The sequence below is a fragment of the Epinephelus fuscoguttatus genome, linkage group LG1 (assembly GCF_011397635.1).
Source record: "Epinephelus fuscoguttatus linkage group LG1, E.fuscoguttatus.final_Chr_v1".
In the NCBI taxonomy this organism is placed as follows: Eukaryota; Metazoa; Chordata; class Actinopteri; order Perciformes; family Serranidae; genus Epinephelus; species Epinephelus fuscoguttatus.
The window spans coordinates 27,704,657-27,731,864 of record NC_064752.1 but is presented as its reverse complement, the minus strand read 5'-3'; the positions used below and the strand labels follow the sequence as shown (position 1 = coordinate 27,731,864).

At 40.0% G+C, this 27,208-nt stretch overlaps 2 protein-coding genes across 3 annotated transcripts in view; both read right to left on the bottom strand.

Moving 5' to 3' along the window:
• Window positions 1-9,056, bottom strand: part of LOC125887053 (guanine nucleotide-binding protein G(i) subunit alpha-2-like) — a 77,038-nt gene extending 67,982 nt beyond the window's left edge. The window contains exon 1 of the mRNA XM_049573566.1: window positions 8,241-9,056. Within this exon, the coding sequence (XP_049429523.1) occupies window positions 8,241-8,358 (118 nt within the window). The 5' untranslated portion in view covers window positions 8,359-9,056. The remainder of the gene's footprint in view (window positions 1-8,240) is intronic.
• A 3,181-nt stretch (window positions 9,057-12,237) lies between these two features.
• The window catches only part of LOC125893499 (sodium-coupled neutral amino acid transporter 3-like), a 54,926-nt gene continuing 39,955 nt past the window's right edge, over window positions 12,238-27,208 (bottom strand). For both annotated transcript variants that reach the window (XM_049584213.1, XM_049584221.1), the window contains 9 exons: window positions 25,326-25,408; window positions 22,875-22,933; window positions 22,336-22,482; window positions 20,665-20,744; window positions 20,111-20,211; window positions 19,357-19,481; window positions 18,173-18,317; window positions 17,664-17,767; window positions 12,238-15,775 (listed from right to left, as the gene is read on the bottom strand). In XM_049584213.1, coding sequence (XP_049440170.1) covers window positions 15,671-15,775; window positions 17,664-17,767; window positions 18,173-18,317; window positions 19,357-19,481; window positions 20,111-20,211; window positions 20,665-20,744; window positions 22,336-22,482; window positions 22,875-22,933; window positions 25,326-25,408 — 949 coding nt within the window. In that variant the 3' untranslated portion in view covers window positions 12,238-15,670. The remainder of the gene's footprint in view (window positions 15,776-17,663; window positions 17,768-18,172; window positions 18,318-19,356; window positions 19,482-20,110; window positions 20,212-20,664; window positions 20,745-22,335; window positions 22,483-22,874; window positions 22,934-25,325; window positions 25,409-27,208) is intronic.

The following is a 27,208-nucleotide window of genomic DNA, read 5'->3' as shown; positions in this document are numbered from 1 at the left end:
TTCTGTAGCCTGACCAATACACAGCAGGTGAATGCATACTTTGTTTGTGGTGATAACATCGCTGAAAGATAACATTTAAAATGCTCATCAAAAGCATGTCTAACAACAAACAACATCCCAGGTTCTTGGGATAATCTTCAGATCTCACCTCCTCGCCACCTTTGTCAACGGTCAACAGTTTGCAGCATTTTTTTTTTAAAATTTGCAGTAAATGGTAGTAAATATCTCGCATAAAAAGGGTTGTGTACCAGTTGTCCAAAATACCCAGAATTACATATATTCTGGCAAAAGAAATTAAACGAATCAGGTTCAGCACTTTGAGCAGCAAAAAGGAAATGCCATTCAGTGTGCTGGGCTGGCTCTAGAAGTCTCAGTGGAAAAGATCTGAAAAACTCAGCAGCTTAAGCCAAATTATATCTGCATGGCTGGCCACCCTTATGATTAACTGAGTACTTTTTCTGTAGATTTGGCTGAACTGACCATTTAAAAAAAAAGACATCAAGAAAACTCATTTGAACATTCTGCATCTGCGCCTTTCTCCCTTCTGTCTCTTCACTAAGAGAGCTTTGCATTTTGCAACAGTTCCTGTGTCTGTGCACGCCTGTCTGCAGGTCTACATGCTGCAGTATCTACTTCCTCCTCCTACACACATTAAAGGGTGCGCACAGAGAATAAGACTTGTGATCTGCCCCTGTGTCAAGCATCTTCACACCCTGTGGGGACCAGAACCAAGGTGAATCCTGAGGGCTGCACTCAAGACAGTTACTACTCCCCCACCTCGAGAGACACGCACGAAAAAGGCCACAAATTGCCTTTCCTCATTAAAATATTCAAACAGCAGGAATAATGTAAAGCAAAGACATAGGAGCTGTGTGTACGCTATCAGTATTTCCAGAGCAGAAAGGATAGTGGAGCTTTGTCCCTGTGGACTCACATTGAGACACACAGTCTGCAGGAGCAGGCTTTATCTTAGGAGCTCTCCCTGTAATTGCAGGATATTCTGCCCCTTCACATACACACACACAGATCGGCTATCCAGTGCGTCATACGGCTAATTGGGCAGCACTGTGGTGCAGACTGTTGAGTAAACACGGTCAAGTCACCCAAAAGACATAGGGCAGCAGCTCATTTGATAAATCTCACAGAATTGGCACATTTTTGCCAATAGTGCTCCTTGTAAATATCAGTTACAATGCAGCCGCTAAGTAGCTGATGTTCAGACGAGATTTCTTGGGGGACTGTGAAAGTGTGCTTCGCTGCCAGAGTGGGCACTGAGACGTAGAGCTGTTTGTGGAACAGGTCAGTCTGACTCGGTTTCTCCAGAGAAACCCAGGTCTCTATAATCAGCCAACTGTAATTACACCTGACACCCACTAAAACTCAGACACTGACTTTAATAAGAGGGAGGAACTCGGTGTCTATGCAGCACTGACCACATGGGCTGGCCAGCAGTAGAACATGTCACCTTGTGTAGTCATCAAACATGACTATCTACGGTAAACAGGTGACTGTGCTGGAGAGACTTTGGACTTCAATGTGCTGCTTGGCGTTTTTGGACAAATACTGCATTTAAACGATTTGACTCGTGATGTTTTACGTCTTCAGTGTGCTTCTGATCATCGCGCCCCTTTAACCTAAAGAGAGATGAAAGAAAATTGAAAAGAAATTGGGCCTGACAGGAGCAGCTTTCCAGAGTTTTGCAGACCAGTCAAACACCTCTAATCACCAACTGGCAAAGAGATAATAACGGGATCAGACCAGAGAGACCTGGGCCCTCAGCGTCTCTAACCATGCTGCCACAGTAGCTATAGCTCAGGTTTCCCAGCTCAGCTCTGTTCGGATTGATGGCTTTCACAAATGGTAGCAGTGGCTGGGCTAGTCGATAGAGGCCCTCTCCTTCTAATCAATACTGTGTCTGCAGTGCTAAGCTCGGAGAAAGTTACCTAATAAAAGCGTTAAAGAGAAATGAAGGTAACTGTTTGCTCTCCTGAAACCCACAGGCGCAAACTGCCTTTGAAGATGTGTGACACTGCTTATAGGCTAATAAAATTAAGGCAGCTAAAATGTTACCCTGAGGTGTTGACTGTGGCCTTTCATTGCAACAAGGAAATAAAATACACACAACACAAACATAAATTATAAAAATAAATTCTCAAAGGGACAAACTGTACTCAGTTAAAAGAGCGGTGCGTGTGTCTGTTTATATTTAAAGCTCACTCTGTGCCAAACGGATTTCCATCTTCTTTAATGTACCTCCATCAAATGTCTCGGATTATGTTTGAAAGACGGCGTTATGAATTACATTAGTGTCTGAGCCTTTAAAGGACCATTATGGAAAAAGATAACCTCCAATTATTTCCATACCAGGAGTTTATCTGATGGCCACTGTGGTGAAAGATCAGGTCATGTGACAGTAACTGCAAGACAAGATAAACGCTTACAAGAAAATATGGTTGTCGTACTAATCAGTTTCAGACAAAATATATTACAAAATGTAATAAATGGAGTTGGGTTGCAACTCCCAAATCTAAGTACTGTTAATGCTGCACTGCAATGTCAGATTTGACGGACGTTAGACAGAGCATTAGAGAAGTTGATAAATAGCACTCCAGGTAACAGGAAATATGTGAATTTTTGAATATGGAGTGAACTGTCTCTCTAACACAGCTAATATTTTCTATAAAATAAGAACAGAAATATGTGCGTTATCTCATAAGGCTCATGCAAAATGATAAAGGGGAGAGTAGTGTGTATATGGGTTAAAGAGGCAACAGATAGCATCTTTTCCTAAATATATGGCATTATGAAAATGATGTGGGTTGAACAGGGTAGTGGCCACGGTAAAATCAATCTATCAGCGTTTACATAGGTTACTTAGTAGCTGTGCAATAAGCTTCTGCCACCAGTGCCAAAATTTTGCGGAAAAAATCTGCTTTATGGCAGGAAACGCATCATGTATTGTGAAATTGGTTGGCCAGCCAATCAGAGACTGGAGCAAGTCCTTATGAGGAGTTGGGCTTGAGATAGTTGAGTCACAAGCACAATGACAGACGGACAAAGTTTGGAGACAAGTGAAAAACGGCCTAGCAAAAGAAAACGAGCTCCTTTGTCTGAGGAGGCAAAGAAGAGCCAGAAGTGATAAAAGAAGAGGAAAAACAAGAGTAAACCTCAGTCAAGCGTTAAAGAGATGGAGGGAGCTCTGTGACCTAAGAGGCTTCAAAACCGATGTCCAGCTAGCTTTCTTTCTAATGGATCAGTAAGTAACACGGCTAAATGTTAGCTAGATGAGAGAGGACTGTACTGTACTGGCTGCTAGTTAACTCCTAGCTGGCCAGCATCGCAAATCGCCGAAACCAGGGACCAGGTAGCAATTGTTGGTCGGCTGACATCCTCGTTGCCATTCTACGGCAGCCCTCTGACAGTGATACACCCCCCCCTTCCTTCTGTTCTGTTCTCATGGAGGCAGCTATTGACGGACATCGCCCAGCTAAGTTACGCCCAGCTAAGTGAACACTGAATTTTGCTTCCCATTCAGTTTGAGCTCCAACCGACCGCATTGTTTCCATACGGTACCCTTTATTCTAGAACTGGGACTGTTTACATGTGCATGTTGGTATAATTTACGGTGAGTTGTTTGTACTGGTACTGTGCATTCTGGTATAATTATTTGCATTACTATTTGTTTTTTCTTCAGATAAATCTGATAATTGTTCCTCTGTCTCTTTACTCATTTATTTATTTTAGAGTGTCCACACCCCTTCTCATTCTACATATAAAGGTATACCGGTGGCTTTACAGTCTACATTTTATTGATTATCTCTGATCCCCACAGTCATTTTGATCGTTGTGACAGTGCAACAGAACACCACTGATGCTAGGTGGCAGCAAGCTAAAAAAAAAATCTGAAATCTGTATAACACACTCATAGTTTACCATAATATCCACTATCTAGGTAGGCTCTATCTATCCTGATTTTTCTCGTCGGAGCTCACATCATCCAATAACTGCCTAAGCTTTCACTGGGAGTCCATTTCCCTACTTCCTGACCAAGGCTTTAGCAAAGTATGCAGATTAATGAGGGAGCATCCTCACGCACACTGCAGAGACCACATTAAAAAGAGGAAGAGCGTATGACTGGTTTCATATCATGTGTTCTGTCTGTCGTCTGTGGTTTAAAAAAAAAAAAAAAAAAATCAATGTCGGTTCATAAAAATGACCTCTGTCTTAATGTAAAAACAGTCATGGTGACCATGTTAGAGTTATACAAGTTTGTGTTTACATCCACACACAGATGTTATATTCTTAGCCTGAAAACATCAACAGCACATTCCCCGCTTCATGGCATGAGCAATGCTGCCTTCATTTTAGGTTAACCATTTGATGCTTTGATCACAAATTAAACCAGCTGCAGGGTAAACAGTATGTCAGCCTTACATTGTTACATGTGGCAGCAGCCTTACTGCAATGACCACGGGGGGATATGTAATGGAATCCGAGCCAATTCAACACTGAAGCGACGACCAAGTCATAAAAGGAGCCTATAATGTGTACTGCAGTGCCGTCTTGTATATCATGTCATAAAAGAACAACACGTCCACTATCCTCAATGGACATGTTGACAGCGCTGCCGTATCACTTGTTATTAAGACTTAAAATAGACCAAGTTGTTTTTCTGCTAAGAACGCGATCAGCATCTTTTCACCGCAGCCCGATAAAACTGTCTTTATTTTACATCATTTATCACCTCGATCCTGTCATGCTGACAGCTGTGGGGGGAGAAGGGAGTATTCCACTACAGACATGTGAGGCACGCTTCTTTAATGAGCGCACACATCGAAGACGGTTTTAGTACTGTGTCTATATATTTGTGTTATAGGCACATGTGCCCAGAGGCAGCATGCATGCATTCACCACGCCAGAGTATTTACATAACAGCAATGCCTATCAAGCCTCTAAGCCAATGTGTTTATGTACAATACAATTAACATAGAAGACTGTATGTGTGTGTGTGTGTGTGTGTGTGTGCTGAATCATGCAGAGATATTTCCTACTACTAGGCTGCTGTTCTCACAGTTTAAGCAGAGCATGCTGCCAGAAAGGAACTTTTCATTTGTGCTGAGCTGAAAGAAAGAAAAAAAGGTTAGTAAGCCAAAGAATAGAGAAAATCAACTGAAGTGAGCAGAGGAATTCTTGTTGTGGACGGGGAGGAGATTAAATGCCAATCAAAGACCAGAATCAGCGGGGATGCCTGTGAATGAGTGCTTCCTGTTAATGAAAGCTTAAGCCTCAACGGTATGAAGTCCTTGCTGCTACATTAACTAATGGCTTTCTCTGGGGGACAACTAACAAGACAAAACAACCTGACACAGCCTTCTTTTTGGTGAGGCATAATTAGAGAAAAGTAGTCATGAAGGGAATACCTAATTGAATTTGTTTGTTTACATCAGGTAAAATATAAAAGTGCAAACATTTTGTTTAAGCTTTTTGTGGTTAGACTTCCTCTGCTTGTTGAAGGAAGGCGTTGATTCAGAGCTGATTCAAAAACAGATCCATCATTTGAGTAGAAACAAGGCATCCTTCATCCTGAACCCCCTCGCTTCATCTCAAGGGTCTCTTGAGTTTGCTTTAGGAGGGACATTGGATCACAATTTACAAGCTGGGCTTCACAGACCACTTACTGGTGTGGCCATGTAGGAAGCAGGGAGACTTTTCTCAGCTGTTCCAAGAGATACCATGGCATCAGATGGGAGTGCTGAAAAAGCATACCTGGAGGCGTGATGTAGCACCTCTGGAAGGATGTCACACCTCCATCACACATACTGCTCTCAATAGATGGATCATGCTACAACTACAAACTGCAACAAAGCATCTTTTATGTAATAGATTACATCTTCCAAGAAAGAATAATGCAATTAGCCTGAAACACTGTCTTTAACTTAAAAAGAAAAACATGTAGACATTGTAGGGGAGAACGAAATCAACTGTACAGATCAAATTTTGTTAATTTATGCACAACTGCATTTACCCTTCAGAAAATTTAACTTTGACTTTTCCAAGACCAGAATTTCTCCACAAGAAATTGCAGGTTTGTGTATAAACAGCCTTTGCATGCCGTGACACTTTTTTTTCCCCTCAAAATGCACAAGTGAAGGGAAAAGTCTTACTCGCATGACGTGAGTCTTTACGCACAAATTCACAAACCCTCGGTTCAGATTCAGACCTCTCCTATAATTCCTCTCAACCCCTACACACTGCACCGGATGGTAATTACTGATATGAGACCTGCTGTACAGAGCAGAGCATGTAATTAGCCTTCTAACCAGGGGCACAACTTAACTACCAGCCGTCTCTTCAAAGACCCAGGAGAGAAAAACACGGTCCTCCCTATCAATTTGAACTGAATTTTCTGTTTTCTGTCAGGAAAGAGGGTGACAATCAATTCTGTGATTCTGTGATCACCAACCTGTCACTTAATGGGTTAACAAAATAACCCAATTATGACCGATTTACACAGGCTATAGAAAGGAAAGAGTACGTTTGAGAGTCCTGCGGAATAACAATGATAATATTTCAAGTGTAATTCAAGTTTGCCTGAGATTTCTCTGTGCACAGGATCAATATCCATTTGAACCTGAGCATATGTTCAGCGAGGTGTTTTCAATAAAAATCAGGTCTATTCTAACAAAATGACTCACTCAAAACTACATTGATTCTCTTGAGGTAATAAGTGGAGTAGCTTCTGAAGTGTAAATCAATGAGCATGAGCTCAAACACATTGCTGATGCAGGAATGTACTGGTTTCAACTTTTAATTCATACCAAGCATTGATTAGGCAGTCAGTCAGACTGGCCCTTTCTTTCCACATGTCTGAGTTACAAAACAAAGGTTTAAAGCTTAGTGGATCCTTGCTCCATGAAAAAAGCAGGTGCTAGAAAACAATATAGGATCGTCTAAAATGGGTGAGCATGTGGGTCAAAGCCATAGCCATGAAGTCAGCACTGGGGGGGACCAAATCTGCAGAAAACTCATTTCCTATTTCATTTGTCAAACTCACGTATATCTACACAGTTTACTATATAAATATGCCCTAGATAAAAGCAACTGCTGTCTCAAATAACACATGCAATGCAACATAATTGACTGACACTTTACTTAGACTTCACAAATAATGTAATAAAGACATTAACTGTCTGTAAGCACCAATTTTTGTTGCTGGGTGGATGTGTGTCTGATTAATGTGTGCTAGCTATAGCTACTGACAGGAATTTAGCATAACACCCTATCAACTAACACTGAAATTGCCTTTTAAATCAGTACACCATGCATTTTGAGCATATTTGAATATTGAAGGGAATGTGTGTATCCCGATATACACTATAGTTACAGCCGTGACGTGGGAAATAAAAACGAACAGGCACGCCACCAGCAGGGCTTCAATATTAAAAGACTTTGCAGACAATAGCAATGTATCCATTAGCTGTATGCAGCATTCATAAAGCCAGTCAAAGGAAGCAGTCAGATACTTAAGAGCCTGGGGAAGTGTCATTCTGTCTTCAATGCATTGCAGTATTTTCAGCCAGTTGTTGTGTATATGTATGCCTCTGTTCACCCTCTATCAAAACAGAAGCCCACTCATGATCACCCAGACCCTGCCATGTCTGACCCCTCAGTTCAGTCCTGATGGGAGGAAACCACCACAAATATGCAAGACTGCCTATTTTGACTGCCCTGTCAAAAGAGACACTGCTCTGATCTCTCACTCAGCACCCATGGGTTTTGTATTTAACAGATCCTCTGGTGGACTGAGACATGTGCTCCAGAGCGCTGTTTCAACCCCAAACCCTTATAAGCAGAGGCTGAAATGAAGGCAAAGTGCAGCAGGAAATGCTGCTTTTTAACATCTGAACTTGAGACAGTGGCAGGTCAAGTTTACAGGGCTGCACTCACACTAACTACATATCTGGTGGCACAACTGCTGCCACGTTTGTCTCCTCAGGAGGTGGGTGAAACCAAGTGTTCTGGTGTGGAGAAAAAACACTTAAATAGTATGGATGTGAATGAAGGCCACAGTTTTAAGAGACATGTGTTACTATTAATAGCATTAGCTAAATGGACTTCTTCTCTGTTGTGCTCCTGTGTCATATTTGCACAATTGGCCAAGGGTTTCGTGCTGTTGCACAATTCGTCTGTAATGTGGCACTTTTGCAAGTCAGTCTCAAGCGGTGTGACAGCCTACTCACCCAGCAGCAGCAGTTTCACTTCTCTCGCCGCCTTCTCTCCATCTTCTCTCAGGTTTTTATCAATCATTTTAGACCTCTCGGCCGCGGCTTTATCTTCCTGACTAACTGTACAACCCATGGTTCCTAGTGCGCGCTTCAGGACTGCTGCTTAGTGAGAAAATATCACCTGGGAAAAAATAATATCAACGACGGAGTCCGGCAGACCCGTATTTAAAAAACAAGGGTTGAAAAGTTGAGTAAGGCGACTTCCCTTTTTGATGAGTGGCGACAAACGTGACGGAGTCCGTTCATCCGCGAGACGGAGCGACAGTCATAGATTTCCTCGTGCGTTTGTGAACTTGGATTTCTAACGTTTAAAATTCCCAAACAGACGTTGGTTGCTCAGTCAGTTGGACAGCATTGGTGGTGTCTTTACGAGAAGTGGAGAAGTTGTCCAGCGGCCGAAAACAAAGCGTGAGTAACTTTTTGTGGACGTGACTTTTAGCTAATTCGGTAGCTCCTACGGTAAAGCATCAGAACAGGTTAAAACACACGAAAACGGTCCACGAAGTTCAGCTCACACAAAAAAAAGTATTCCAGCTGTTGAAAAACCGAGCATACGGATTCCTACTGCCAGTGAAGCTACCGCACACACTTTTCAGATGCTATTTATCTTGGCTGCTTTATCTCTCTTTTTGTTTTAATCCCTTTTGCCGTTACGCATTCTTTCCCCGTGTTGAGATTTATCACGTTTGAAGCCACACCCGTAGCAGCCGTGAAGTCCCCCTCCGCCCGACAAACAGCTAGACAGCGCCGTCGCCTCCCAACTCAACAGCAGCAGGGCCAACCTTCACCAGAAGAAAAAACGCCCACTCCCGGTGCTTCATGGGAAATGTAGTCAAAGATGGGATGCTGTGTCCTTCAGGAACTGCCTGGGATTTCATATGAATTACTGCCCCCAGTGGCAAAATCAGGGGCTTATATGATTCCTCAGCTGAGAGGAGAATATTCAAATCACAGTCTATACTGTTCACTGGCTCTTCCATACCTATATTACTTACTTAAAGTACAATTCATCCATTAATTATTTTGCAAAAGAAAGCAATTCGGATCATTCATGGGACAGGATGTAGGGATCATGCAAATTCATTATTCTTACAGTCAGAACTCTTAAAATGTAAAGATCTTGTGGAAGCACAGACAGTACCAATAATATTTAAAGCAAAAAACAATTTACTACCAGGAAATATTAAGAAATGATTCACTGAAAGGCAAGAGGGTTATAACTTAAGGGGAAATTTCACTTTCAAGACTGTGCGTTTGACAAGAAAAGGGTTTTTTATTTCTGTGGAGTGAAACTATGGAACCATTTGAATGTGGAGCTCAAGAAATATCCAATCATATACCAGTTTAAAAAGAGGTATGAAGATATTATTTTCAAAAGGTACAAGAATGAAGAAGGTGTTTGTCTATCAACTCTTTATTTATTCATTTATTTATTGCCATATGTGTATGTGTGAGTATGTATATATACATAGCTTGTGTAATTGTGCATAGTTTGTGTGTATATACATAATTTGACAAAGCAAAACACATCTGTCATGGTTGGATAAGGATATAAAGATGAGATTGTTTTTGAATATATATGAGGTGTATATCAGAATCAGAATCAGAAATACTTCATTGATCCCCGGGGGGAAATTGTTGGCGTTACAGGTGCTCCTTACAAGAGTAGAAAGACATATTGTATAGGGCAATGTTAAGTGAAAATATAAGAAAATCTAACAACATTATTTACAAAATATAGTAACCTAAACAAGATTATTTACAAAAATATATATCCTATAGTAACCTAAACAAGATTATTTACAACAATATATATGTAGTAACCTAAATCAAATATACACACATACAGTGGCATTAAAATAGATAATAAAGAGAATATATACAGTAAAGGTAAAATAAGGTTATTGCACAATTTAAATTATTGTACATGTTGACAGTGGGTGTATATGTGTATGAATTTCTATTTTCTAACTATTTTTGTAATTATCTATCGTGCTGTAAGACAAATATTATTGGTAATTAATATAATATATTATAGGTCTAGGAGAATAAATCATTGTACAACCTTATAGTGATGGGGAGCTACATAATTGACTATTATTAATATAGGGAGAAGGGGTGGGAATTAATAAATGTGTACTTCCTCCCACTCCTTTTTGGACATGTAAATTATCGTTATATGTTGTTTTCAGTTTTCATGCTTCCTTTACTAACCTGTTTTTTTCTTTATGTTTGTCCACCATGGTATGACTATTTTGTTTATTTGCTATTTACATGCTCGAAATAAACTGCTACTAACTAATTAACTTTATTTTATATCCTCCTGAGACCCGAACTTCTGTTTAGTGTACGTCTTTAATTTCTCCTAGCTATCTTGGATTAGTAGGACATGATAAATATAAGAAATGAAACAATGTCAATGATAATTATGTCCTAATGTCCTAAAATGAGACAACAATAAAGTCCCAATGTCTTCAGACAACTACTTTCCAATTAACAGTGTCTTCGCTTGTTACTGTTGCTAAAATTGGTAATGTTTGTATACCATATCAAACTATAAATGATATTAATCATAAATAAACAAGTTTCAACCATTAAATGTGATCAGGTTTTGTACCTTGTTCACTTTTGTGTCGTGGTTGACTGACTGACTGACTTGGCAGAGATGGCTGCCATCTTATTTTTTCCATGGATTAGTATATTGTGATCTTACTACCACTGAATGGCAAAAAACAGTGTACATGAATGAGGGCAACAGGCTTAAGTTAAGCAGGATGAAGTATAAGGTCCAGTAAACCCCAAATGTTCACTGGACCTTATACTTCATGATGTATGATTTATGATATATTTGATCTTGAAATAATTTTAAACCGCAAAATCCTTTGTAACTATAATTGTTGGTTATATATGTTTAGGTAAAAATGTACAATATTTGCCTCTGACAATATGAAGGCAAACTAAGACTCCAAATAGTCCCAATACAGGCTGGATAATTTACACTTTAAGCAGATGCTCCATAAAAACCCAACAGTGTTACAGTGCATGGTGGTCATACCGCCATTGACAATGCCTACCACAGCTCTATAGCGTCACCTTGTGGACTGAGTGCTGACCCTACATTTTCATAAACTATTTTCTTAGTCTTATTCACTCATTCATCTTCTTGGAGGTCGTGGGGGGGCTGGAGCCTATCCCAGCTGACATCGGGCAAGAGGCAGGGTACACCCTGGACAGGTTGCCAGACTATCACAGGGCTGACACATAGAGACAGACAACCATTCGCGCTCACATTCGCAATTTAGAGTTATCAATTAACCTAATCCCCAATCTGCATGTCTTTGGACTGTGGGAGGAAGCCGGAGTGCCCGGAGAGAACCCACGCTGAACATGCAGGCTCCACACAGGAGGGCTTCCACACCCGGGATCGAACCGGTAACCCTCTTGCTGTAAGGTGACAGTGCTAACCACCACACCACCGTGCCGCCCCTAGTCTTATTCATGCTAAAACCATTTGCATTTTGCCAAAAAAGCAACACTGTTCATTTAGGTGAAATTATATGCACTTGTGAAATATAATACATATCAAATATATTACATCAAATATAATCAGTGTCTTTTTATTGCTGAAAAATATTCGCCTAAAAATTCAGGTTATATACTTCTTAGAGCTAACAAAACCTTCGTGGTTCGTCTAAAGCTGTTATCATTCTGCTTATTCACTCACACGATCTACGCAAGAGATTGCAGTACACTGAATAATGCATTATGAATTCAAGGTCACATCATTTTAGCCTTTTAATCATATTAAATACACATTTTCAAGTATTTCACACAATGTAGGTGAGGGTCTGAAAAACAGATTAGTATAAAATACAGATAAGTCTTAAATGTCTCCTGTGCCTGATGGCCTTATGTGACAGATGATGAGAGATCAGATTTTAGTTACTGCATTATCTTTATTGCAACATTGTTTACAGTACAGTAACTGCCAGCAACATATTAAAATATATAGAGATACAAGAAAATCGACATGAATTGAAGGACAAAAAGGTTTAAAAGCACTTTGAAAATGATTACATTTATATCTTTTAATCAGACTAAAACTTTAATTTGCTATTTACATTGTACAAACTAGATATGCATATAGAATATAAAGGGTATACATTTATATACATTATTTATAAATGCTGGCCAGTGTCAATATTTATTGTTACTATTCGATCATACACATTTTCAGTAAATCACACAAAGAGGGAGACTAACAACACTGAGATCTAAATAGAGGTCCTCAGAGATCATCTTGTATCAGCCACTAACACAGTGTATCCCCTCACTTTGCTGCCTCATGTTTCTATTTTTTCCATGTTGTGAGGTTTTGAAGTGTTTTAAGTGTGTGCACCATTGGAAAACTCACTAAGGTCAAACTAGGAACAGTTGGGGGATATAAATATAACCCTTGCATTGGTTATACATCACCTAACACTACATTATGCCCCAGTGGCTGATTCACATGATCCCTTCTGCATACAGATACATAAAGACAACCAAATATCTAGATACAATGTCAAAACAAGGGATTAAAAGAGGTTTTCTGTGTAACAAATTGACTGGACAATACTCACTTATCCATACAGCACTCACTGTAGTCTGGTGTCACAGAGTTTATCATTAAAAAATCTAAATGTAGGCAAGTACACCATCTCACTAACAACTCTGAGTTAGTAGGTTATGTCTGCCAAGAAGCAGCGAGGAAGTCAGAAACAACCCAAAGTATACCACTGATGATATGCCACTGACAATAAAAGACATGTAAGCAAAACAACAAACAAAAAAAGATCATTAACAGGTTTTGCATTTCATCACTTAATCAGATTCAACCAATTAAACATTAAACATGACGTTTAAAACAAGAGTACATCTATCAATGGCAGGAGTCAAGGGTATAGAGTATAGGCCCAGGTTTAACAACACTGATGCATATATAGTTCAAATACAATGGAGCCATGTTTTCTTTTTTTAAACACGCACACTTAAAAACCTCCAAAAGTACATCCATTTAATTAACTGTTTTATCTACAGAACGGACCAGAGGAGGAAACTAATGATCGCAGGGGCTCACAGGAACGCTAACCTTTACGTTATTTCAAGTAATTGCTGAGAAGACATCCATATTATACCATCGATGCATTGCTAATTTGCTCATAATCTACATTAGATTGATTACTTCACGAACGATTTAGTTACATAGGAGGGATGCGCCCTTAAATCACACCTATCAGATATGTGAATTCATCATCACAAATCATTTGCTTGTGTTTGAACTTATTAATGGCTACAAGAAGTTGTGCTTATCAACGGAAAGTGCTATTGCTAACCACCGACTTTTCGAGATTGTTAAAGAGACAGCGATCCCATGTCTGTCATTTCTGTTAGGGATCAAGCTTGTGCTGGACGCAGAAATATTTACAGACACCAAACTGGTACTAACCACTTTGTGAAGTGACTAGGCTTGGGCGGTATCTATTTCTTTATACGTTTAAACCTTCCTGACATTTCACCGGGGTATACGGCATATAATGGTATTTGTGTAAAGGGAAAAAAAAACAAAAGAAAAAATGTAAAAGCTGAGCTACTAATGATAAAAGTTATTGTTGCATGTATGACTTTGTCTAGCCTACAATGCTGTGTTTAATATGCAATTAGCATACAGGTCTTGCTGGTTTAAATACTTATGGCCCATAGAATAATGAATAGACAGAAAAATAAGTGCACTGGAGGACCCGATTAAACTTGTTGCTGCAGCTGATATCGACACAATGGTGGGCTGAATGGAGTGAATGATGTGTTGAATCAAATCATATGCCTAATAAACTGCTTTTGCAGTTGGGATAAGTCATCTGAAAATATAGTTAAATGCGGCAAAACTCCCTAACAGGGGCAGAGGCATTTATCTTTTTGTGTAGTCCTGTAACGTTATCCCCACCATTCACAGTCACCATCTTTCCTAGCTAAGCTGCCTGTTCCACCAACAGACACTGACCTCTGGTGGAGAATGCTGTGCACTACAATACATTGTCTCAATACAGCATTTCCGTATGAGTTTACTACAAAGAGGAGCATTTGTACTTTTGATGGTATTAAAAACCATACCTTTAAGATTTCCCTATACCCTAGTATACTGTAATACTTTAATACCGCCCAAGCCTAGAAGTGACCCTGTTGTTTTTTTTTTGTTTTGGTTATCTCTGATTACTTCCAGTAAATCTTCAGAAACAACACATCCAGGTAAAAATCATCCCTGCTCGACCATTAAGAACACTGACACCGAACTGAGGACCATGTCGTCAGTCCCTACTGCATCTTCTGAGGTTTTTCATCAAGTAGAGATTAATAATAAAAAATATACATCTAGATCATATCGGGTAGGAATGTAATGATAAATGTGCTCACAACACTGTAACACATACTCTTTGTGGTTTTGCACCCTGCTCTGTCAGAGGTGGGAATGCTAACACATCCAGACCTTAAAAAAATATGCAGCAGGGCGCATTAGTGGAGTAGGAGAAAAAGGCTGCACTCTTTATTAAAACAGTTCGACATTTTCCAGTGTTCATGCTAAGCTAAGCTAACCAGCTGCTGGCTGTTACTCCGTATTCAGGAGAGAAAATTGGCACCAATCCTCTCTGCAAGAACGTGGGTAAGTGTATGTCCTGAAAATGTTGAACTATTAACCTTATCTTTCTTTCTATGCAATAGCTTTTACTATTACTTTACTCTGTGGCTGCAGAGGAGTGGCAAATATGTAGTTATTTAAATAACTTAGAATATAATAATAGGCATAAAAATAATGATAAAATATTTTCTACCATTCAATAGATTTTTGTCATTCAACAGTTAAAAGGATGGTGCCTCAGATTGTGTGTTATTATCTAAGTAACAGTTTGCAGATAAGAGATCATTTCAGGGACAAGACAGGGACGGCAAGGACAGGGGTATAAAGACAGCAGCTTTCTATATTGTTACTTATCTGTTTTTTTACATCCATCTCACAAGGCACAGCCTCCACATGTCAACATTAATCTTTATGCACCTGACCTATTTTGTAAATTCAGCTATCGACTTTCCAGGAAAGTCTACTTGCCTGGATCTGCAGTCACTGTTTGGCAGGATGTACTGTACAGTGTAATGTCATTAGAGTGAGAGCTTTTGCGGAGAAATCGAGAGCCATCCTGGACTCTAGACTCCGTCTCTGTGACCAATATTCTCTGATGGAAACGATGGGGCATCTTCAACATCAAACATCGTTCAAAGTAAAAACTGTAACATTGCAACACAGATCTAAATCAACAATACAAAACCTGAAAAAAGACAATGGAAGGTGGCGCCTAGTGACCACTGGCAGCTTTGCTGGTGCCCGATGTCCAATCAATGATGATAAAGCTGAGGCTCATTACCATAAACAGGAAGCCTATTCCGGCAAAACAGGCGGCCTAGAAGAGAAGAGGAGTGATTGAGTTAAAGTGAATGATCATTGTAGGAACACTTCCTGGATGTATCCTATTAAGACAGCATTATGATATTTACAGTAACTTCCACTGTAAATCATTGAACATGTAAACGGCTTTAACAAGACAAATTTGTCAGTTTTACTTCCCCATATGGAGGTAAAAACCCCAACAAATACTGTTTTTTGAGGCTGACACATATATAAATATTAGAGAATTTCCAAAAATGATAAAATTACATATCAGCGCCCCCTAAAAGCACAATTTAAAGGAATAATCCACCCCTCAAATGACCATGTATATATTAATTACTCACCTTTGAACTTGTGAAATAATTTTGTTTTACTCTCATACCTCCGGTAGACAAAGAATCCAAAAACGTTAAAAAGTTCTTGATGAAATGAAGTCATAAGGGTCTGTGTTTACATCATCTGTTTACAAACTCTCACACAACCCATACAGTATAATCCAAGTCTTATCCAGTCAAAACTTTAAATGGCAGCCATATTACTCAGGTTGAGTCCTACAAATATCTCAGAATTACACTTGACAGTCGACTAACATTCAAGACTCATATTCAACAGCTGACTCAAAAATTAAAAATCACACTAGGCTTCCTATATAGAATTAAAGGCTGTCTGTCTTCTTCCAGCCGTAAAATTATTGTGCAGTCAACCTTCATGTCTGTTCTGGACTATGGTGACATTCTGTATTGTCATGCTGCTCCATCAACATTTCGGTTAAACCCTGTGTATCACAGTGCATTATGGTTTATCACAAATGATGCATTTCGTACTCATCATTGTTCTCTGTATCAAACAGTTGGATGGACTTCCTTACAGACAAGAAGAAATATCCATCTCATGTTATTTATTTCTAAAGCTCTACTGTTAAAGCTACCAAACTACCTCACATCTCTTTTCTCATCTCAGCCCTTTCCAGCAGGGAACTGGACTTAAATGGAATTGATCTATGCTCTCTTCAAAGCCAGACTCCATTGACAAAAACAGTAATCTTAATCCACTGAACACAGGAGCTGCTGGTCTATCACTGCCTTGATCAGTTAGCTGGTTCGTGTCATTGTGTCACTTCGGTGAATCTGAATGAACCTTTTTCAACTCCGGTCGCAGAATAAGTCACACAATAACACAAACAAAATTACTGATCAAGGCAGAAGTAGACCAGCAGCCCCTGTGTTCAACCATGTAAAATTACTGTTTTTGTCAATGGAGTCTGGTTTTGAAGAGAGGATAAATAAGTTTCACTTCAGTTTAGTTCCCTGTTGTAAAGGCTCTCTGTTTGGGAAGTACTGAGCATATGATTTGATGAATGAGACTTGGATTACACTGCAAGAGTTGTGTGAGAAATAGTAAACAGATGTTTTGATATAGTTTTGCTGTTGTTAAACCCCAGACCCTTTTGACTTCACTTCATCAAGAACTTTCTTATTTTTGAACTCTTTGTTCACTGAGGCATGAGGAATTGTTTTGTTTTATTTTGTTTATGTGCAGACCTCCCATTTAACTCCAGTTTAACTTCTCATCTTGCTCCAGGTGTGGTGAGAGGTGAACCATAAATGCAACTTTCAACCAGAGAGGGCAGCAAATCATAACTCTGGAAACCAGGCAAATCTGTGAGCTACTGTTTTATGTGCTCTGGTGTATTTGCAATTTGGTTTGTATTCACTAGCGTCATTTGTAAATGTGTGTTTGGTCATCCTCAAGCCAAAGGGCATCTTATACAAAACATCTAATGTACTGTACACTATACTATTGATGCTGTGTTTTTAGACAGATCAGCTTTATATAACTTCCCCTAACCCTAACCTAAAATAAATGTAATTATTTTTCTGTTCCTCTAATGAGACACTCACCAGGATTTTGGGGAATGAGTTCATTGGCTCCTCTTCTTTGGGTACAATACGGATGTAGAAGACAGCAGGGAATATGAAGATGAGACAAGGGGCAGATGTGGCACCTGTAAAGCAGACAAAAAGCACAAAATTATTCATAAACCAAGTTCCTCCATGAATTGTCATTCCCTTCAGGTCTCATTAAGAGCTGCAGCAGGTCTGACAGCACCTTAGAGATGATATGGAAATTAGCAGAAAAGATGGGAAAATGAGTTAGTTTATTTGCAAACTTTGAGGTGAAAAGTGTGATTCAGCACAGTAAAAACTCCAAACAGAGGTATACTGTAAGAGCTATTGTTTTGATTATGTAACAGATATAAGAGAATCTCAGTATTCATAATACACCAATACCTAGAATTTAAAGAGATCATTGAAGCCACTGAGAATTTGTCTGGGTGCCTAGTAACTAAGTATGTCTAAATGTTTTGATGCTTCAAAACCGCCCTTGTCCCAGGGCTGGTCGAACCTACCAATGACCCCAAAGATGCCCAGGATGTTGGGGGCAAAGATGACCAGCAGGTTGATGGAAGTGAGCAGAATGATGGCAATGGCGATGTGACGGGGCCAGTTGAAGGTCTTGTTTGGAAACATCATTTGCTGGATCGCTCTCCGTACCTGATTATAACAAAAAAGCCATTTTAACAATTGTTGCTGCATGAAGAAAATAACTGCTTTGTAATTTCCCAGAAGGAAGCCAATGTGTAAACTTAGGGAAACTTCAGTATTTTTGAACCTGGGCCCTATTTTTCCATGTGGTTGTGTTTAAGTGACTAATGGAGACAACAATTTCTGAAACCGCTAAAAAGGCTTGTTTTTGTCACTGACAGGCTCAGATTGTTATTATGAGTGTCTGACAACATTATGGGAAAGACCTTACTAAGAAATGAAATGTTTTTCCTTACCTTTCGCTCGTCTGTTTGTTATTTTGAGGAAGTCTTACTCTTCCACATTGCCGAAATCAACCCAATATTTAATCATGACATTAAAAATCTTTTAGATGAATGCAAACAATCAGGTAAACAACAACACTGCTGGAGACTCTGTGGGCAGGTGAATGTCAATCACTCACATAGATAGGTCATATATAAAACTACAAACATTCTGGGATGGGATTACTCTGATCCTTAAGAGAGTTCTGGGTTACAAGATCCAAAGGGACCAACAGATTGTGACTAGGGATTAATACAGACTATGAGAGAAATTAGATGTTATTTCGTCAGCTGGTCTGAAGACATGTATCAAAAAGTTGTAAACTAAAGGCAGCTACACTTTCTGTACCCCAACACATCAAAGTCTTCCCAGCACTCCTCTTTCCAACTCTTACTAATGTTTCCACTGTTGTTTTTCATGCAGCAAGTCACCTCTCATGACATTTTAGTCAGTTCTTGATGAAATGAAGTCATAAAACAGATACTCATAAAACAATCTGAGCCTGTCAGTGGCAAAACAAGCACCTCTCTGACCCTAACTGAAGGTGCACATTTGTTCGTAGGGATTACACTGCAGCCTATTTAGTCGCGACATCTCTCTAAATACTGGACCATTTTCCAAAATGGATGTCTCCATTAGTTGCTTAGACACAAAAACATGGGAAAATAGGGTCCAGATTGAAAAATACAGAAGTTTCCCTCTGAGGTGCTAAAATTGTACTTACAGGAAAGAGCACAATGGGTACAGTGAGTGTGACAGCAGTGAGCACAGCCACACGCACGCACAAAATCAAAGTGTCATACGGATCAATGCGGCTGTAGGTGTGAAGCAGCTCGGCTTCCACTTCACCTGAAAGAGATCAGAAGAGAGGAACATAGAGTAGGTCCAAGAATGATGAGGGAAGATCAGTCTTTCCTGAACCAGCTGGCAAACCGCCATTTGTGATGATAATATGAATTGAAATATCATCATAATAGACGTAAAATATTAATGTGAACTGGTAAATACTTTAACAATTAGCAATGAGAACAATGTAGAAATCATGTTTTGTTAACATTACATAAATGCTACCATACACCTAATAAACCCTTCATAAATAATGATGCCTTTTCAGTGCAGTAGATATAGATATATAGATAAGTTATCTTGAATGTTGAATATATAGTTATTGTAAAAGTTACAATCTGACCACTAGAGGGGGCAGACGCATCGTGATGCTTTCCAGCATACAGGATTACTGTGCTGCTATGACATAGTTATTTAGACCTAATATTGTGCTGATGACCTTGTAAACCTACATGTAACAAAATAACATGGATGTTTAAAGAAAATTAAAAGGCAAAATGAGGCAGTGTGATAGATAGATAGATAGATAGATAGATAGATAGATAGATAGATAGACAGACATAGAAACATAGGTACAGACAGATCAAGCGAGAGACAGAATATTCTGCGATGGGAGGAGGACCAGGCCTCACCATAGAAAGTTAGGTATCCAAAAAGGGCAGCCAGGAAGTACATGCAGTACATGACTGCAATGGAGATGTTGGACACATGCTGCATCTTTTTCTTGGTGGGACTGAAATCAGAAGATATTGCCATGTGATGTCACACACACACACAAACATAAACACAGACACACACACACACACTCACACATAACATCAGGGCATCCACTGTCACATTATTGTATATGCCCATATACAAAGCATGTAGCCCAGTGACTACAAAATACCATCTTTAGCTGCAGGGCTACTCTAGTTGCAAGAAAAAGCTTCAAAGATTCAATAACACATCACAATTAATCTTGGGAAAAGAAGCAACAGTGGTTCAAAGCGGGATGATAAAGTTAAACTAACAACATGCTACATCATACAAGCAGTGCCAACGCATTTCAAAATAAATTGAAAGCAGTGCATGTGACTAGTTTGTGATCAGCCAAGCACAGATCAGACATAGTGGCTTTCCTCTTTGTTACGCAACTCATTTCTTGTCCAAAAAATAGCAGGAGTTTTCCATCATAAGAACATACTTGCGCAGCTCTGTGTAGATGGGCAGGACCTCGGGGTGGCACACAAAGGCGAACGCCAGGATGGGGATGGTGTAGGCCGTCTGAAAATGAACCCCAACAGGTCACCATAGATACAGCAGCGCCATCCCAGACGTCTTACCACCAACCTCGCGCTTTACTGCCCATTACTCCCTCAGACACATCACAGAGAGCTAATTGTTTCCCTGTGATTAACTTGGCCCTGGCTGCAGACCAGCCTTAGCCTGTTTAAGAATGCCTTACTTGTAAGCTGCTAAGCAGCAGGGATTTATCCTAGTAGCCCGGGTTAGGAAAGTCTCATACATCTTTAAGGGATACGAATAAACACTTGATAGGGAACAACTAGTCAGTATTTGTTAATGCTCTGGAAAGTTAAACTGTTGCAGTTATGTAATGTTACAATCAAACAAGTTTAAAGGGAGAGTTGGGATCTTTCAGAGTCGTTGTATGAGCTACTTATCCAAATACAGTGTATTGCATACAGTGGATGACAGTCGGCACACCCCCAGTTGGGAGATACAGAGTGTTCAGCAACAAGACCTATTTTAGCCACCCAAAAAAGTCCTACCTAAAAATCTCAATATTAGTTTCAGTGTGCGGTATATTTAGATTTTTTGCGGTGCAATTTCCAGCGGGAAAATGAAAGTGTTTTATCGCTTTCTTCATAGCCAGACTCCATTGAGAAAACAAGTGATTTAACATCACAGAACACAACAGCTGCTGGACTACCTCTGCCTTTATCAGTAATTTCATTTGTGTTAATGTGTGACTTTGGCGTTTAAAAGGGTTGGTTCGGATTCACCAAAGTGGCACATTAACACACACAAACTTACTGATCAAGGCAGCGGTAGACCAGCAGCTCCCATGTTGAGTGAGCCAAAATTATCATTTTTGTCAATGGAGTCTGGTGGACTTGAACCAAAGCTGTTATTGGCTTCCCCATCAGAGCTGGCTGCCTGACGGAAAAATAAAGAAATAAAAACATAGCATACACTCAATATAGCGTACACTTAAAACTGTTATAGATGATATAGATATTAGGTGGGACTTTTTTAGGTGGTTAAAATAGGTTTTTCTGCTGCTCCAATCCACAGCATCAAATTGCTGAGCAATGACATCAACTGTATGATATACACTGACTATGGATAAGTACCCCATACTACTTTGAAGAGAATCTCAACTATCCCTTTCAGCATCTAGCTGTGATTAAGAGTACTTAAGAGTCCTCTCCTGTTGTGAAGCTATGTACTGTGTGAAAAATAAGGGTACTTTGAAAATGTCGAGTCTTTCCCATTTCATTCATTACCCATGTGTTTGGCCCACAAAGGGCAAACTTGAAGATCTGACTGTGAGCGCTAGAATGCCAAAGCAATTTTTATTCCTCTGCTGATAGCAGCAGACAGCTCAGAGGTCACTGTCCATCTTTGAGCCTTGCATTAAATGCAGACTACTGTCTATCATTAACAGCTTCACAAAAGCCCTGATCTCCTGTTGAGTGCAACTGAGTGCTTCAAACCAAGTGCGATTTCCATGCTTGAATTGTGAACTGTAACTGGCAACATGCTGAAGATGACTATAACATAAGTAAGTGGCTGTCAGTGGCCATGGCAGTGGAGGTGGATTTGCAGACTGAGTGACATGCGTTAAACCTACTTGTGAGTTGAGGTTGGCCATTTTGGGAATACAGGCAGGATCAGGCTCCCCACCGGGGTCTGTGGCACTGACATTCAGCCCAGTGGCAGTGCCATTCAATGCAAAGTCCATAAACGGACAAGGGGTATTGAACTTCTTGTAGATGACCTGTGCAGTGCAGAGGAGAGGCGTAAGCAGAGACAAAGGCTGTGGGACACTGTTCGCATACAGACAGGCAGAAAATATGGGCCTGAGAGAGACAGCCAGGGAAAGAGAGAGAGAGAGCGATGCATGGATTACAGCTCACACAGCCAAAACTAGGTCAGAGAAAGACAAGAGAACCAACACAGCCTGGAACCGCAGCATGCAAACATTAGTCCATGGCAATGAGTAGAGAGAGAAGGGAATACTAAAGAGATGGTGGGAAGGTGAAAAAACAACCCCGTTACAGACAGATCCCAGTGCATCTGAATATGCTGCCTTCATGTTTCTGCCAACAGACAAGAAACAAGACATGATGGCTGGTTACATGTTCGTATACAGAGAGATAGAGGACGTACCGAAACGAGGAAGAAAACCATGCAGCTCAGGGAGAAACCACTGGTGTATCCCAGGTACCCTAAAACACAAACGTTTCATTAGCATGTCTCTTATCTGGGATTACATGGTCATGCTTATTCTAAACTCTATTACACTACGACTGATGTGTGGGAAATGCTGTTTAACTCTACTAACTAATCACTTGAGAGGTAAATTCCCTGTTGAACTGCGTCTTTAAGCCTTGTGGCAAACTAGGCTGATTTAATGTGCGTTAAGGAGTCAGAGCTCATTACTGGACTCTTACTGCACTGGCTCTGTTGTCCTTGATGTCTCGGCAGGAGACAGACTTCTTACACGAGGTCAGCCAATACGCCCCCTTTTCTCACTTCTAAACTGGCTCTCCCTGCTTTTATTCTTCTTTCCATCTGTTTTGTTTCATGGACTTGCTCATCTGAGGAGCTGTGATGCAGACTGACTGCACGACACTCAACCAACCTTGTGAAAACACATTGGGGGTTTTTTGTGTTGCAAGAGCAACAGAGGCTTGTTATTCTAAAGTGAGTGAACCCTTGCAGTCCAGCAGTGTGCTGGCACTTAGCAGGCATGGCTACACAATGAAATCAGGTGTGACTTGAAGAAGCAGGGGCATAAGCCATGTACCAAGGGACATCTCAGGAGGACAACATCGGAAATGGTCACGGAAACAGGAAGAGAGGAAGGGAGGAGAAAGATTCTTTCTGCCAGGAAAAAATCTAAATAATTTCCAGCTCTGACGTGGAAATTAACAATTATTTGTGAGAAATTAAAACATCTACCTGTGAGGGTGCTGTCAGACCTAGAGTTGTCTTGCTTTGATCCGAATCAGGGACTAATTTTCTTACTAAGTTGCATAATTGCCTAGAGTTGGTTTGTGTTCTCACGGCAGCATTTACAAGCAGACCAGATAAAATGCCTGCACGAGAAAGCTGCTCTTGATTGGCCAGAATTTCCATACGGGAAAAATCCAGGAAGTAAACAAAACATTGAAGAAGCGTACACTTGCAAGATAAACGTGACACTTTCTAATGTCACAATGGAGGGACAACTATGCAGGTTGATTTTAGCGCTGCTCATCGTGGACTATATTGCTGTCATTGTTCATTTTAGTCAAACCATACAGTTTGAAAACGAGGCACGGCTCCAACTAGAAAACAATGCTTTGATGCATTGGATGTGCCGAATGTGCATATTAAGGCAGTACAGGAGGAGGTGCACGTTAATAATCCTCCAGGACTGTACCATGCTCATGTTTAACCCAAACAATGTGTCATGTGACTGCAGCTGGTTCAGATCGAGGTCAGAACACATTCTCACCACAAATGAACCGCACCACAATTTGTTTGTAACTGGACTGAGACCACCTCTTCAGGAATGTCTTGGTCCAGTTTTGGTGCACACCCGAGTGTGATTACTGTGCTGCCACCTGTCCAAATGACCCTCACTTAGGGGGCAAACGAACTTGAGTTCAATTGAACCAAACCAAACAGGGCAGGTGTGAAAGCATTTTTAGCCCAAATCTTTGCAATACACCCCTTGGGATATCTAACTATCTAACTCATATTTATAAGGTGACAAGGAGGCATTTAAAGTTTTCAAAGGGTAGTTAAAGAGCTTGCTATTTAGGCACAAGACCAAGGTTCAAGCCATGATGCTGTCAAACATCTCAACACTGTAAACCTGGGGGGAAACAGCAGGGTGTGCACTACGCTCTCATCTGTGGTGTAGTGGAGGGTATACTCAGGTATACAGGGTATACCCACTTCTTTTTCTATCCAGTGACAGTATACCCACCTATCAGCTAAAAAGGAGAGTATGCCCACTTCCTCATCGGTAACCTACCTATGTACCTAGTAGTATACCCACCTCATCAATTACCACTATACCACTGGCTCCCATGACAACGGCATCACTGTTATCAGCGGTAACTGCTGTATGAGCGCAGTGCAGAGCAGCAGCGATTAGCTTGCCAGTGGGACACACAAACAGGGACTCACGTGCACTAACATAAACGTATAGCTGGACCGGCTACAACAACAAAGAACAGAGAAGCTTGTATCACAACACACACAGGGGAAGCGTGACTTCATTCTCTGCTCAAGACGCCATTATTCCACTATATCTTTATATAGCAAATAGCTGTTTGCTGCTATATTAATGCTCTGAATGCCACATAGGGCTTCTCTACGGCAAATATTGCTGTGCAACAAACATTACTGAGTCAGCTGGCAGCCTCAGTAATGTCACTTGTGCATTTTAGCTAAATGTAAAGATTGTTCAGCATGACATTACTGTGTAGCCACAGCAGCCGCTATTCAGCAAGTTACATAGTCTCACTGTAACCAAATCATGCCAAAAAAAAATGACGCCAAAGCTGAAACACTAATAAGATGGGTGTCCTACTGAATGGCGAATGTGATATATAACATACTCACCCAGCTGTTTCATGAGAGCCAGTGGTAATATCACTGCAATAGAAACAATGATCACGAGGTAGTTCCCGTTCAGGTACCATTCACTGCAGAGAGGCAGAAAGACACAGAGAATTACACGTATTGATTTGGAATCGCTCGCCTCAACCGCTCCACTCAATCTCAATCCTGTTAGGCGTTTGCACTGTGTTACATACTGATTGAGAAGACACGGGGGAGAAGTCAGTGAACAGTTGGAAAATGAGGTGCACACAAATAAGGCTTACATGGTGGAAAAAGCAGAGTTTTCTAATTGAGGATTTTTTTTGTTGTTGTATGTCCACCACTATGCCAAGTAGTTTTATTCAAAGCTGAAAAGAAACGAATACAAATTAAACCCGTTGGAATGAAATCAAATAGCCTACCTAGAGTGGAAAAAATAAGCCTCTTTGCTCCCTGTACCACCGGACACTAAGAACTGTGGCTGCTGCTGGGACACAGAGGTCATGTCCTCTGTGTTGTTGATGTGAATGTTTTTAGAGGAAGTAAAATCACACACGATAGTTTTTTAGGCTGTTGGTGGTATTTTTTAGATTCAATATCTTTATATTTGACATTTGACAGCACAATTAATGACAATAAAATTAAGTGTCACCAAGATAATTATCCTGGCAGTGTGGAGAAGGCTTTAAAAACAACATTTAGACAATCCTCTCTGAGGACAAAGAGTATATAACCAAACTGTTAAATTAAAAAATTATATGAGCGCAAAATCAATTATAAAAACATTTTACAGACTTTTTGATGGCAAGTTAATAATTTTCTTAGAGGGGTGGTTTTGCTACGGGGGAAAGTGTGACCTCAGTTTGCATAAAGTCCGGGCTACAGCCCTGCTGAGAACTTAATTCAAGTGTCAAGGATACGACCGACTGACTGGTAACTGAATGGCTGACTAGCCATATCCTCTCATAACATATATTGTCATATTGCTCAACCTTTAACCATTTTAAACCTGTTTCTTTTAAAAACATGGGAAGAATGCAATGAGCAATGATAGAAGAAATGCCCCCCCCCCCCACCCCCCCAAAAAAAGGCAAAAAATTTGTAAAAAGAGAAAATCAAAAACAAGAAAATTTGAAAAAAAAGAAAGGAAAGTTAAAAAAAAAAATACATTAAATAAAAAGTTATGATCTGGAAAAAGAGCTTAAAATATATAATAATTCTGTAACATAATTTTAAATAAAAAATAATTATAATAACAAATATAAATATATTTATGGAACATTTCTTAGCAAGTTGCTCATTCCCTTTTTTCCCCGTGTTTTTGATAAGAAAGAAAATTGCACCAATTTGCTCAAGATTCAAAGGTTTGAATATTTGCGGAAGGTGTCTAACAGCAGCACAAGAAAAGTGGTTTAAAAGGGTTAACATAGAATTCTTCATTTAGGATACACGTATTAAAAAAATGTCAAAACTGAACTTAGTTTATAAAATATTGTATCTCCTTGTGCTTGACATGCGATATAGTGACATGGTATCCAAGTGGAAACTAACATTCAAAGCATAAACACTGTGTATGACTAAACATTGCGCAATGACAGTTGTTACACTCTATTGTCAAACTTAAAAACATCATCATGACTGAAAGGAGGACATGAATATGAGACGTTTGGCAAAACATATGACAAACGGACTCAACTGGCACAACCGACCACGTTACCGTCTCATGCTCAGCCATGAGACGGTCATTAAAAACACACTGTGAGCTTTTTTTAGATTGACACAGTAGGGGTGATTAATTTGCTTAACTTCTATCAGGTGGGAGGCCCTGCAGAGATGATATTGGCAACACACACACACACACACACACACACACACACACACACACACACACATCTCGAAAAAGA